General features: G+C 39.9%; 2 protein-coding genes across 2 annotated transcripts in view; both read right to left on the reverse strand.

The window, feature by feature from the left end:
- corin (corin, serine peptidase) overlaps positions 1–5,093 on the reverse strand; it is a 22,703-nt gene extending 17,610 nt beyond the window's left edge. The window contains exons 1-5 of the mRNA XM_034557446.1: positions 4,980–5,093; positions 2,179–2,323; positions 414–668; positions 178–289; positions 5–103 (exon numbers count right to left, since the gene is read on the reverse strand). Coding sequence (XP_034413337.1) covers positions 5–103; positions 178–289; positions 414–668; positions 2,179–2,323; positions 4,980–5,030 — 662 coding nt within the window. The 5' untranslated portion in view covers positions 5,031–5,093. The remainder of the gene's footprint in view (positions 1–4; positions 104–177; positions 290–413; positions 669–2,178; positions 2,324–4,979) is intronic.
- Positions 5,094–5,889: 796 nt separating this feature from the next.
- Positions 5,890–15,000, reverse strand: part of nfxl1 (nuclear transcription factor, X-box binding-like 1) — a 28,187-nt gene continuing 19,076 nt past the window's right edge. The window contains exons 19-23 of the mRNA XM_034557427.1: positions 9,142–9,296; positions 8,508–8,577; positions 7,148–7,252; positions 6,977–7,057; positions 5,890–6,870 (exon numbers count right to left, since the gene is read on the reverse strand). Coding sequence (XP_034413318.1) covers positions 6,784–6,870; positions 6,977–7,057; positions 7,148–7,252; positions 8,508–8,577; positions 9,142–9,296 — 498 coding nt within the window. The 3' untranslated portion in view covers positions 5,890–6,783. The remainder of the gene's footprint in view (positions 6,871–6,976; positions 7,058–7,147; positions 7,253–8,507; positions 8,578–9,141; positions 9,297–15,000) is intronic.

Consider the following 15,000-nt stretch of genomic DNA (forward strand, 5'->3'; position numbering starts at 1 on the left):
TTACCGGTCGTGCGTCCCGGCGGTGCATTCAGGGAGCGCCAGCGAGCATCCGAACAGCATGATGTGTCTGTAGCAGGACAGCCTGTTGAGGTAGCTGAAGAACCTGAAACACAGCCACAGTCTTAGAGGACACACAGGAAGACGGGAGGAGACGGACGAGGTCGTCTCTCTGGTTACCGTAGCAACATGTCCACCTCGGAGCTCTTCACCACGGCAACGGAGGAGGACAGCCATGTTTGGTTGTAGGGCAACATGTGACACTGAGGCTCCACGATCAGCTGACAGCGACCTGAGGCGGGACGATACGTTAGCTGCTTAGCATTGCACCTGTCTGTCTGTCTGTCTGTCTGTCTCTCTGACAGACAGACAGTCCCTCAGGACTCCAAGGACACGACAGACAGACAGACGGGTACCTGAGTCCGGAGCCGAGGTGCTGCCAATTGGCAAGGTGCTGCTCAGCGAAGTCACCGAGGTCAGCCAATCAGGGGTCTTCGTGAAGGGCTGGGTGGGCGGGGCCTGCGAGGAGGAGGAGGCTAGGGGAACAGGTGTGCTGAAGCTGACGTTTGTTGTCTCAGGAAAGGGGGAGGGGTTTGTGCTGTTGCCACGGTACCCGGGGTCGCTGTCAGCGATGGGCTCGGGGGAGGGGAGTGGGGGGCTACCAAATATACCTGAAGGAGAACACAGAAATATAAATAATATTACATTATATAACACATCATATATATATATACACACACACACACACACACACATAGAAGAAGAGGTTCAGTTTAACGACCTGTTAAACTGTTCTGCTCCTGATTGGTCGAGGGACTCCCCGCTGTCATGGTGACGAGAGGAGGCATGATACACACACACACACACACACAGTTACACAAACCCACACATGATTAATTAGAGAACATGAATGTGTCATCTCTCCTCCTACACTGTCCTCAGGGTGTTCATGCTGCCTAGCCTCCTTTTCATGCTGCCTAGCCTCCTTTTCATGCTGCCTAGCCTCCTTTTCATGCATTACCTAGCACGTGTTACCTGAGTGTGTGTGTTACTTGTGTATGTGTTACCTGTGTATGGGTGTGTGTGTACGTGTTACCTGTGTGTGTGTATGTGTGAATGTGTTACCTGTGTGTGTGTGTGTGTGTGTGCATGTATGTGTTATCTGTGTGTGTATGTGTGTGTGTGTTACCAGTGTGTGTGTGTGCATGTACGTGTTATCTGTGTGTATGTGTGAATGTGTTACCTGTGTGTGTGTGTGTTACCTGTGTATGTGTGTGTGTGTGTGCATGTACGTGTTATCTGTGTGTATGTGTTACCTGTGTGTGTGTGTATGTGTGAATGTGTGAATGTGTTACCTGTGTGTGTGTGTGCATGTACGTGTTACCTGTGTAAGTGTGTGTGTTACCTGTGTAAGTGTGTGTGTGTTACCTGTGTGTGTGTGTGTGTGTGTTACCTGTGTAAGTGTGTGTGTGTTACCTGTGTGTGTGTGTGTATGTGTGTGTGTGTTACCTGTGTATGTGTGTGTGTGTTACCTGTGTAAGTGTGTATGTGTGTGTGTGTATGTTACCTGTGTGTGTGTGTGTGTGTATGTGTGTGTATGTGTGTGTGTGTGTTACCTGTGTGTGTGTGTGTGTATGTGTGTGTGTGTTACCTGTGTATGTGTGTGTGTTACCTGTGTAAGTGTGTATGTGTGTGTGTATGTTACCTGTGTGTGTTTGTGTATGTGTGTGTATGTGTGTGTGTGTGTTACCTGTGTATGTGTGTGTGTGTGTGTTACCTGTGTAAGTGTGTGTGTGTGTGTATGTGTGTGTGTGTTACCTGTGTATGTGTGTGTGTGTGTGTGTGTGTTACCTGTGTGTGTGTGTGTGTGTGTGTGTTACCTGTGTGTGTGTGTGTTACCTGTGTGTGTGTGTGTGTGTGTGTGTGTTACCTGTGTATGTGTGTGTGTGTTACCTGTGTGTGTGTGTGTGTGTTACCTGTGTGTGTGTGTGTGTGTGTGTTACCTGTGTGTGTGTGTGTGTTACCTGTGTGTGTGTGTGTGTTACCTGTGTGTGTGTGTGTTACCTGTGTGTGTGTGTGTGTTACCTGTGTATGTGTGTGTGTGTTACCTGTGTGTGTGTGTGTGTGTTACCTGTGTGTGTGTGTGTTACCTGTGTGTGTGTGTGTGTGTGTGTGTGTTACCTGTGAGCAGCAGACTCAGCAGCAACAGGCCCGTCAGCAGACTCACGGTGGGAATCAGGATGTAGAGGAGAAGTCGAAGGTGATTGGTCGATCCCAACTTGTGAGGACACGCCTCCCCTCCTGTCCCGGGTCCTCGAGGCGGAGTCTGCAGGACCGGGTTATGACATCATCAGGTGGTTTCCACCAATCGGAGCTCCCTGAGTGGACGTTAACGGAGCTGAAGGACAGACCCTTGAAGCTCGGTTTAAGCCCCGCCCCCAGGTTATTCTTAAAGAGGGGTGTGGTCTCAGAGTTTCCGTTGGAGTTATTTTTAAAGCGACACGACGACGAGCCGCCCTCGACACCGCACAGCAACCCCCCCTCACATAGCCATAATGTTTTTAATACGTCACATAATCAATAATATTATTTATCCTCCACCAGCCGGTTTATTGTCCGGATCGATCGAGGAATCATTTAAGCTGAAAAATAACCGTTCAATGTACTTTCATGACTAATTTATTAATCAATCAATCAATCAAACATCATTTAATTGAGTTCCATTATTGTTATTTGTGTTGACATTCAGAGTAAATTAATACACATTTATTATAAAGTAACACATGAAACCGGTTGTTGCTGTTGTTAGGTAAAGTCTAAATAAATAAACAAAGTATTGGATTGGGGTTAATAAATAATCTAATTACTGTTTTATTTATCCTGAAACAACTTTAGTTCATCAAGAAGATTATAAATAAAACTCTTATTAAGGAAACACAAAAGATAATAAAACATAAGAATAATTAAATGTCGTGGATTTAATGAACACAACTTTTCTCTTTGGTAACTTCTTTCAAAATAAATCTTAATAGACGAGTTAATTAAGATTATCTATTTCATATCATTTTGACTAACTTTTACGTTATTTGTCAAGTAAAGAAAATTAAACTATTCCATAAAAGTACATTTAATTTATTTGTATTTTTAAAATAGTGACGGACATTTAAATGAATTTAATTACCGAGAAAAATAAAAAGCAGATTTAATAAACTATGACATAATATAATTAATAACATGGTCAGAGTAACACATTTAGTTAAATAACAGTTTGACTGGCACATGTTTTATGGGACGAATAATCTTTATTATTTACTATTAATCAATTAAAAGGAGCATTATTATTATTATTATGTGTAGTATTATTATTATTAGAGACAAGGAGACAAAAGAGGAGGACAGAGACAAGGAGATAGAGGAGTAAGGAGACAAGGAGATAAAGGAGGAGAGAGACAAGGAAACAAAAGGAGGAAGGAGACAATAAGACAGAGGAGGACAGACGCAAGGAGACCAAGGAGGAAGGAGACAAGAGGAGGACAGACACAAGGAGACCAAGGAGGAAGGAGACAAGAGGAGGACAGACACAAGGAGACTGAGGAGGAAGGAGACAAGAGGAGGACAGACACAAGGAGACTGAGGAGGAAGGAGACAATGAGACAGAGGAGGACATACGCAAGGAGACTGAGGAGGACAGAGACAAGGAAACAGAGGACAGAGAGAAGGAAATAGAGGACAAGGAGACAAGAGGAGGACAGACACAAGGAGACTGAGGAGGAAGGAGACAATGAGACAGAGGAGGACAGAGACAAGGAAACAGAGGACAGAGAGAAGGAAATAGAGGACAAGGAGACAGAGGAGGACAGACGCAAGGAGACAGAGGAGGACATACGCAAGGAGACAGAGGAGGACAGAGACAAGGAAACAGAGGACAGAGAGAAGGAAATAGAGGACAAGGAGACAGAGGAGGAAAGACGCAAGGAGACCGAGGAGGAAGGAGACAGAAGAGGAAGGAGACAGAGGAGGACAGAGAGAAGGAAACAGAGGACAAGGAGACAGAGGAGGAAGGAGACAGAAGAGGAAGGAGACAGAGGAGGACAGAGAAGGAAATAGAGGACAAGGAGACCGAGGAGGAAGGAGACAGAAGAGGAAGGAGACAGAAGAGGAAGGAGACAGAGGAGGACAGAGAAGGAAATAGAGGACAAGGAGACCGAGGAGGAAGGAGACAATGAGACAGAGGTGGACAGAGAGAACGAAATAGAGGACAAGGAGACCGAGGAGGAAGGAGACAGAAGAGGAAGGAGACAGAGGAGGACAGAGAAGGAAATAGAGGACAAGGAGACCGAGGAGGAAGGAGACAATGAGACAGAGGTGGACAGAGAGAACGAAATAGAGGACAAGGAGACCGAGGAGGAAGGAGACAGAAGAGGAAGGAGACAGAGGAGGACAGAGAAGGAAATAGAGGACAAGGAGACCGAGGAGGAAGGAGACAGAAGAGGAAGGAGACAGAGGAGGACAGAGAAGGAAATAGAGGACAAGGAGACCGAGGAGGAAGGAGACAATGAGACAGAGGTGGACAGAGAGAACGAAATAGAGGACAAGGAGACCGAGGAGGAAGGAGACAGAAGAGGAAGGAGACAGAGGTGGACAGAGAAGGAAATAGAGGACAAGGAGACCGAGGAGGAAGGAGACAGAAGAGGAAGGAGACAGAGGAGGACAGAGAAGGAAATAGAGGACAAGGAGACCGAGGAGGAAGGAGACAGAAGAGGAAGGAGACAGAGGTGGACAGAGAAGGAAATAGAGGACAAGGAGACCGAGGAGGAAGGAGACAGAAGAGGAAGGAGACAGAGGAGGACAGAGAAGGAAATAGAGGACAAGGAGACCGAGGAGGAAGGAGACAGAAGAGGAAGGAGACAGAGGAGGACAGAGAAGGAAATAGAGGACAAGGAGACCGAGGAGGAAGGAGACAAGGAGACAAGGACACTCACCGTCGCAGTCCCGCAGGAGGCTCGCGGGCAGGTCTCCCTCCGCGCGGACATGACCCGATGCTGCTGCGGAGCGCGAGACCATCCTCTGCTGCCCGCGAGCCTCTCCGACCACGGACCGAGCACGAGACGCGCTGGCTCCGCCCCCTTGGGGTCGCGCTCGCTCTCTGAAAAACACACACGCTCTCACGCGCACGCACACGCACCTCAGGTTGTCAGCACGTGACGGAGCCTAATCGTGGGATTAAAGCCCCACCCCTCCCCCAAAGCCTCGTGCCAGTGTGTGTCTTAAATTCCCAAAACACACACACACAACTACGACGAGTCTTGTTTTTCTACCTTTGTGGGGACCAACTCTCAAAGTGAGGACCTTTTGAACAGTGAGACATTTAATGTTTAAAAGAACCTCCAAAGTTACAAAACTCAACCAAAGCAAGACTTAATAATTCTCACGTGGCTCAATTTATTTGTAGGTTTAAGACAATAGCATTTGTTCAGGGTCGTATAATACGTTAGCTTTGGTTAACAGCAGTAACTGTGGGAATGTTTTAAATACACTTTTCACTTATAGACACAAATACATCAGAAAAAAGTAAGAAATAAAAACTATAATATTGTTTATTATAAGTGATTTCATCCCGACTGGTTTTGTTCCAAGGCTCAACAATAACGTAAAGTTAAAAGAAAACCCATTTTAATAGACACGAGTGAAAACACCACCTGACCAAGTGTGTCGCTACCTGTTCGAATACCTTCAGAGGAACAGCGCCCCCTCTGTTCAGTGCTGGAAACACGTCCAGCTCACTTCCTGTTTCAAAACGGTGGGTAAACACTGAGCGGAGCACCACCACAGTGACTTTACTGATGTTTCGGAAGCAATAATAAATATACAAAATGATAAACAGCAAACCTGTTCGTTAAGCAACGATTGTTTTATGCATTTTATTTTTTAATGTTTGAAAAAGGCAGGCAAAAAAAAGAATTGAGTTTACATCTGAATATCCAAACAATGTTTAACATTTCAGGAGAAAAGTAAAAGACTAACTGAGGCGTCTCCTTAACTAAATATTAACTTATTATTATTATCCGAATCCCGAAGCTACCGACAAAAACGTATCTTTAAAAATGAATATATATATATATATATATATATATATATATATATGTATATATGTGTCGATTTTACAGACAGACAAACAGAACAATGAATTGAGACGACAACTCACATAATAATCATCTCTAATTGAGAAATTTAACAGAAATTACTTTCAGTTTGCTAAACAAGTAAAATCAAATGTTTTAGCTGTTTGTCGGCTTGGAAACTCAACAATCAATAAAGAAAATAAACTGAATTAAAACGTGCAGAGTGATTAAATAAAAAGGACCTAATTAATTAATGAGAGAGAAACAAAGAACGGTTCATCGGGTTCAGGCCGCCGTCAGGAGGTAGTAGGCGGCGGCGGACAGCAGAGCTCCGCCCAGCGGGACGAGGACGAAGCCAGCGCACCTTCTCCACCACCTGCCCGCCCTCCTCGCCTCCTCGTCCACCTCCTCCTCCCTCCTCCCTCGCTTCTTGCTCCTCCTCCCTCCTCGCTGCTGACGCTTCTCGAACGCCTCCAGCTCCTCCTGAGGTCAAACGCATTGATTAGGACTTGAAAACTAATTATTATGTTGTCGATTACTGTGATTATAGATTAAAATAAAACACACACACACAATAGCTCAACGTCAACGATACACTTGTTAGGATTGAAGTACTCGGTTATTAAAGCCTTAATGATGAATTCATCAATTTGTCTTAATCTCGTTAAGTGCAGTTTAATGAATGTGTGATGATCACCTGAAGTTTCTTCTGCTCCTCCTCTTGAGCTGCTCTCTGCTCCGCCTCCTTCACCTGAGAGCGTACACACACACACACACACACACACACACACACAGGTTATTGTGCATTCAAGTGTGACACACTCAGTGACTGTACAGGTGTGTGTTTGTTTGTGTACCTGGCTGACTTTCCTCTGCTGGTCTCTGCAGGCGTCGACACATTGAACGACACATTGATTTGACAAAGAGCACAGGAACTCCTGCACACACACACACACACACACACACACAATAAATGCATGGGGAGGAGATGTGTTGAATGTGAGTTAAATGTGTGTCTATTTGTGTACCTTCTTGATCCTCTTGCAGGGACATCTGAGCTTCACCTTCTGTTGACATTTCTCTTCACACACACCTGGATGACACACCTGCTTACAGCGATGACCACAGCTCAGCTACACACACACACACACACACACACACAGAATAAACATCAGACTCTGGTTCTCATTTCTGGAGGCAGAAAAGATCAGATGGGAACAAAGAAGAAAATCAGTCTGGTTCTCCAAAGGAAACATGCAGCGTTTACATCAGAGAACACAAACCTTCTGTCTGGTTCTTTGTTTCCTGGACAACTGACGCTCAGGACTGTGATACGTTCCACAAGACGCCAAAAGGTCCAGTAAGACGATCACTGTACTGTTTCTTGATAACGAGTTTTAATAATGCACTCCCTGATGAAAGGCACTGGAGGAGCATGAAGTGGTGGTTTTCAGCCCCAGGACGTCTCGGTTCACATGGAAGTTATTCATGGTAAAATATATTTCTAATTACATTGCGTATTGATACAAACCATCAATATATTTATTATCTCTTATATGCAAACATGTCAATTCTTCATCGACATCTTTGTTCCTGAACTGGAAAAATCCATTTCTGTAGCTGAAGAATTTAAACTTCCCACTGTAAATGTTTGTTATTCCAACTGTGTGTGTGTGTTCAGGCTTTTAGGAGCTTAAGTTACTGTAGACTATGAAAACACACACACACACGCACACACGCACACACACACACACACACACACTTCAAACAAACATCTGTGTGTGTGTGCCAGTAAGTGACAGAATGAAAAAGCTAAATCATTCCCAGGTGAAAGTAAAACACACTCAGAGAGATACTGTGTGTGTGTGTGTGTGTGTGTGTGTGTGTGTGTGTATGTGTGTGTGTGTGTGTGTGTGTGTGTGTGTGTGTGTGTGTGTGTGTATGTGTGTGTGTGTGTGTGTGTATGTGTGTGTGTGTGTGTGTGTGTGTGTGTGTGTGTGTGTGTGTGTGTGTGTGTGTGTGTGTGTGTGTGTGTGTGTGTGTATGTGTGTGTGTGTGTGTGTGTGTGTGTGTGTGTGCCGTCTGGCGCCACAGAGCAGGATTGATTATTGGAACAAGACGAATGGACAGTATTGCGTTACTCCCACCATAACACTGACAATTATTGATTATTGATCGGGATGGAGGAATCAAAGGACGGAGGGAACAGCGTGACTTCCAGCTTTCTCTTCTGCTCTGTGACACACACACACAGTAATGAGAGGCAGGTGACTCCACTTCCAAAGCCTGATAAACAAGTCCCATGATGCAATGGGGCCCAAGTCGAGGTCTCCATAGAAGGACGTTAGTTCTGTGTGTGTGTGTGTGTGTGTGTGTGTGTGTGTTCACCTCTTTAGGACACTGGTTGTTGCAGGAGCTCAACTCCACCTTCGTCTGTTCATCAGCTGACGTCAACTTCCTGCAGAGACAATTACATCTTCCTGTATTCAACACAACTTTATTAACCATACCAGTAACGTGATTGTATGGATAACAAAGAGTCTTTGAGTCTGCATTCTCTCTCTTGTAGCTCTGAGTTTGGTCTCCACCACCTCCTGAGGGGAATATGTCTCTTGAGCTGCTAAACGCTTCAACAGCAAGGCAAGAAAACGTTATTATGACCTTCATGTCCTCTTTACGTTAGCCGTCTGGGACTTCACTGGGACGCCTGCTATTGTATTGTATTGTATATATGTAAACATGTTTGCTGCTGCTTCACTAAATTCCCCCGTGGGGATGAATAAAGTAATAACCTATCCTATCCGTTAGCTTTGATAGTTTGTTCCTTGGCTTGAATCCAAAGAAAACCGCTGGTGTTGTTGTCTGCAGCCCTCGGGCAGCTCTACTTCCTATTCTCTAGCGCCTCTCCCGGTTACAGGTGGTATTACAGGACGGAGCTAGCTGGTTAGCATGCTAACGTCCCTCCCCCTAAACGACAACAACAACAACAACAACAGGGGTAAAATAAACAGTGTGTACTGACGTGCACTCCACGTAGAGCAGGCTGATCTTGCAGTGGCAGCGTTGGCGGATCATCTGGCTGCAGGTGGGGCAGTTGCCGGGGTGACAGGGGCGGGAGCAGGGGTGAGGGCAGCCGGGGGGGCGGGGCTTAGAGCAGCCCTCCTCACACACCTTGCACTGCAGAGAGAGAGTGATTGATGGGTCTGATCAGTGTGTTTACTGCCTTCCGTTTTGATCGTTTGGATATTTCTAACTTTCCACCTTTTAAAGCGCTCCAAAGCGCTCCAATAAAAGAAGTGTTAGGATTAAACAGTGTTAGGATTAAACAAAGTGTTAGGATTAAACACAGTGTTAGGATTAAACACAGTGTTAAAAAACAAAGTGTTAGGATTAAACACAGTGTTAGGATTAAACAAAGTGTTAGGATTAAACACAGTGTTAGGAAACAGTAAAATAACTTCAGTTTTGTCTGAGTTTAACATCAGGAAGTTGCAGGTCATCCATGTTTTTATGTCTTTAAGACATTCTTGAATTTTAGCGAGCTGGTTGGTCTCCTCTGGTTTGATCCATAGATATAATTGAGTATCGTCTGCATAGCAATGAAAGTTTATGGAGTGTTTCCTGATAATATTGCCCAAAGGAAGCATATATAAGGTAAATAAAATTGGTCCAAGCACAGAACCTTGTGGAACTCCGTGATTAACGTTGGTGGTCATCGAGGCTTCATCGTTTACAAATACAAACTGAGATCGATCTGATAAATAGGAAACAAAGTGTTAGGATTAAACACAGTGTTAGGATTAAACACAGTGTTATTAAACACAGTGTTAGGATTAAACACAGTGTTAGGATTAAACACAGTGTTAGGATTAAACAAAGTGTTAGGATTAAACACAGTGTTAGGATTAAACACAGTGTTAGGATTAAACACAGTGTTAGGATTAAACAAAGTGTTAGGATTAAACAAAGTGTTATTAAACACAGTGTTAGGATTAAACACAGTGTTAGGATTAAACAAAGTGTTATTAAACACAGTGTTAGGATTAAACACAGTGTTAGGATTAAACAAAGTGTTATTAAACACAGTGTTAGGATTAAACACAGTGTTAGGATTAAACACAGTGTTAGGATTAAACAAAGTGTTAGGATTAAACACAGTGTTATTAAACACAGTGTTATTAAACACAGTGTTAGGATTAAACACAGTGTTATTAAACACAGTGTTAGGATTAAACAAAGTGTTATTAAACACAGTGTTAGGATTAAACACAGTGTTAGGATTAAACACAGTGTTATTAAACACAGTGTTAGGATTAAACAAAGTGTTAGGATTAAACACAGTGTTAGGATTAAACAAAGTGTTATTAAACACAGTGTTAGGATTAAACACAGTGTTAGGATTAAACAAAGTGTTATTAAACACAGTGTTAGGATTAAACAAAGTGTTATTAAACACAGTGTTAGGATTAAACACAGTGTTAGGATTAAACAAAGTGTTAGGATTAAACAAACTGTTAGGATTAAACAAAGTGTTAGGATTAAACACAGTGTTATTAAACACAGTGTTAGGATTAAACACAGTGTTATTAAACACAGTGTTAGGATTAAACACAGTGTTAGGATTAAACACAGTGTTAGGATTAAACAAAGTGTTATTAAACACAGTGTTAGGATTAAACACAGTGTTAGGATTAAACACAGTGTTATTAAACACAGTGTTAGGATTAAACAAAGTGTTATTAAACACAGTGTTAGGATTAAACACAGTGTTATTAAACACAGTGTTAGGATTAAACACAGTGTTAGGATTAAACACAGTGTTAGGATTAAACACAGTGTTAGGATTAAACAAAGTGTTAGGATTAAACACAGTGTTATTAAACACAGTGTTAGGATTAAACACAGTGTTATTAAACACAGTGTTAGGATTAAACAAAGTGTTATTAAACACAGTGTTAGGATTAAACAAAGTGTTATTAAACACAGTGTTAGGATTAAACACAGTGTTAGGATTAAACACAGTGTTAGGATTAAACACAGTGTTAGGATTAAACAAAGTGTTATTAAACAAAGTGTTAGGATTAAACACAGTGTTAGGAAACAAAGTGTTAGGATTAAACACAGTGTTAGGATTAAACACAGTGTTAGGATTAAACAAAGTGTTATTAAACACAGTGTTAGGATTAAACACAGTGTTAGGATTAAACACAGTGTTATTAAACACAGTGTTAGGATTAAACACAGTGTTAGGATTAAACACAGTGTTATTAAACACAGTGTTAGGATTAAACACAGTGTTATTAAACACAGTGTTAGGATTAAACACAGTGTTATTAAACACAGTGTTAGGATTAAACACAGTGTTATTAAACACAGTGTTAGGATTAAACACAGTGTTAGGATTAAACACAGTGTTAGGATTAAACAAAGTGTTATTAAACACAGTGTTAGGATTAAACACAGTGTTAGGATTAAACAAAGTGTTATTAAACACAGTGTTAGGATTAAACAAAGTGTTATTAAACACAGTGTTAGGATTAAACACAGTGTTAGGATTAAACAAAGTGTTAGGATTAAACAAAGTGTTAGGATTAAACACAGTGTTATTAAACACAGTGTTAGGATTAAACACAGTGTTATTAAACACAGTGTTAGGATTAAACACAGTGTTAGGATTAAACACAGTGTTATTAAACACAGTGTTAGGATTAAACACAGTGTTAGGATTAAACACAGTGTTAGGATTAAACAAAGTGTTATTAAACACAGTGTTAGGATTAAACACAGTGTTAGGATTAAACAAAGTGTTATTAAACACAGTGTTAGGATTAAACAAAGTGTTATTAAACACAGTGTTAGGATTAAACACAGTGTTAGGATTAAACAAAGTGTTAGGATTAAACAAAGTGTTAGGATTAAACAAAGTGTTAGGATTAAACACAGTGTTATTAAACACAGTGTTAGGATTAAACACAGTGTTATTAAACACAGTGTTAGGATTAAACACAGTGTTAGGATTAAACACAGTGTTAGGATTAAACAAAGTGTTATTAAACACAGTGTTAGGATTAAACACAGTGTTAGGATTAAACACAGTGTTAGGATTAAACAAAGTGTTAGGATTAAACACAGTGTTATTAAACACAGTGTTAGGATTAAACACAGTGTTAGGATTAAACACAGTGTTAGGATTAAACACAGTGTTATTAAACACAGTGTTAGGATTAAACACAGTGTTAGGATTAAACACAGTGTTATTAAACACAGTGTTAGGATTAAACACAGTGTTATTAAACACAGTGTTAGGATTAAACACAGTGTTATTAAACACAGTGTTAGGATTAAACAAAGTGTTATTAAACACAGTGTTAGGATTAAACACAGTGTTAGGATTAAACACAGTGTTATTAAACACAGTGTTAGGATTAAACAAAGTGTTAGGATTAAACACAGTGTTAGGATTAAACAAAGTGTTATTAAACACAGTGTTAGGATTAAACACAGTGTTAGGATTAAACAAAGTGTTATTAAACACAGTGTTAGGATTAAACAAAGTGTTATTAAACACAGTGTTAGGATTAAACACAGTGTTAGGATTAAACAAAGTGTTAGGATTAAACAAAGTGTTAGGATTAAACACAGTGTTATTAAACACAGTGTTAGGATTAAACACAGTGTTATTAAACACAGTGTTAGGATTAAACACAGTGTTAGGATTAAACACAGTGTTAGGATTAAACAAAGTGTTATTAAACACAGTGTTAGGATTAAACACAGTGTTAGGATTAAACACAGTGTTAGGATTAAACACAGTGTTATTAAACACAGTGTTAGGATTAAACAAAGTGTTATTAAACACAGTGTTAGGATTAAACACAGTGTTAGGATTAAACACAGTGTTATTAAACACAGTGTTAGGATTAAACAAAATGTTAGGAAACAGTGTTAGGATTAAACACAGTGTTAGGATTAAACAAAGTGTTATTAAACACAGTGTTAGGATTAAACACAGTGTTATTAAACACAGTGTTAGGATTAAACAAAATGTTAGGAAACAGTGTTAGGATTAAACACAGTGTTAGGATTAAACAAAGTGTTATTAAACACAGTGTTAGGATTAAACACAGTGTTATTAAACACAGTGTTAGGATTAAACACAGTGTTAGGATTAAACACAGTGTTAGGATTAAACACAGTGTTAGGATTAAACAAAGTGTTAGGATTAAACACAGTGTTATTAAACACAGTGTTAGGATTAAACACAGTGTTATTAAACACAGTGTTAGGATTAAACAAAGTGTTATTAAACACAGTGTTAGGATTAAACACAGTGTTATTAAACACAGTGTTAGGATTAAACACAGTGTTAGGATTAAACACAGTGTTAGGATTAAACACAGTGTTAGGATTAAACAAAGTGTTATTAAACAAAGTGTTAGGATTAAACACAGTGTTAGGAAACAAAGTGTTAGGATTAAACACAGTGTTAGGATTAAACACAGTGTTAGGATTAAACAAAGTGTTATTAAACACAGTGTTAGGATTAAACACAGTGTTAGGATTAAACACAGTGTTATTAAACACAGTGTTAGGATTAAACACAGTGTTATTAAACACAGTGTTAGGATTACACACAGTGTTATTAAACACAGTGTTAGGATTAAACACAGTGTTATTAAACACAGTGTTAGGATTAAACAAAGTGTTATTAAACACAGTGTTAGGATTAAACAAAGTGTTATTAAACACAGTTAGGATTAAACACAGTGTTAGGATTAAACAAAGTGTTATTAAACACAGTGTTAGGATTAAACAAAGTGTTATTAAACACAGTGTTAGGATTAAACAGTTAGGATTAAACAAAGTGTTAGGATTAAACACAGTGTTATTAAACACAGTGTTAGGATTAAACACAGTGTTATTAAACACAGTGTTAGGATTAAACACAGTGTTAGGATTAAACACAGTGTTAGGATTAAACAAAGTGTTATTAAACACAGTGTTAGGATTAAACACAGTGTTATTAAACACAGTGTTAGGATTAAACAAAGTGTTATTAAACACAGTGTTAGGATTAAACAAAGTGTTATTAAACACAGTGTTAGGATTAAACAAAGTGTTATTAAACACAGTGTTAGGATTAAACACAGTGTTATTAAACACAGTGTTAGGATTAAACAAAGTGTTATTAAACACAGTGTTAGGATTAAACAAAGTGTTATTAAACACAGTGTTAGGATTAAACACAGTGTTAGGATTAAACAAAGTGTTAGGATTAAACAAAGTGTTAGGATTAAACAAAGTGTTAGGATTAAACACAGTGTTATTAAACACAGTGTTAGGATTAAACACAGTGTTATTAAACACAGTGTTAGGATTAAACACAGTGTTAGGATTAAACACAGTGTTAGGATTAAACAAAGTGTTATTAAACACAGTGTTAGGATTAAACACAGTGTTAGGATTAAACACAGTGTTATTAAACACAGTGTTAGGATTAAACAAAGTGTTATTAAACACAGTGTTAGGATTAAACACAGTGTTAGGATTAAACACAGTGTTATTAAACACAGTGTTAGGATTAAACACAGTGTTAGGATTAAACACAGTGTTATTAAACACAGTGTTAGGATTAAACACAGTGTTAGGATTAAACACAGTGTTAGGATTAAACAAAGTGTTATTAAACACAGTGTTAGGATTAAACAAAATGTTAGGAAACAGTGTTAGGATTAAACACAGTGTTAGGATTAAACAAAGTGTTATTAAACACAGTGTTAGGATTAAACACAGTGTTATTAAACACAGTGTTAGGATTAAACACAGTGTTAGGATTAAACACAGTGTTAGGATTAAACACAGTGTTAGGATTAAACACAGT

The sequence above is a fragment of the Cyclopterus lumpus genome, chromosome 18 (assembly GCF_009769545.1).
Source record: "Cyclopterus lumpus isolate fCycLum1 chromosome 18, fCycLum1.pri, whole genome shotgun sequence".
In the NCBI taxonomy this organism is placed as follows: domain Eukaryota; kingdom Metazoa; phylum Chordata; class Actinopteri; order Perciformes; family Cyclopteridae; genus Cyclopterus; species Cyclopterus lumpus.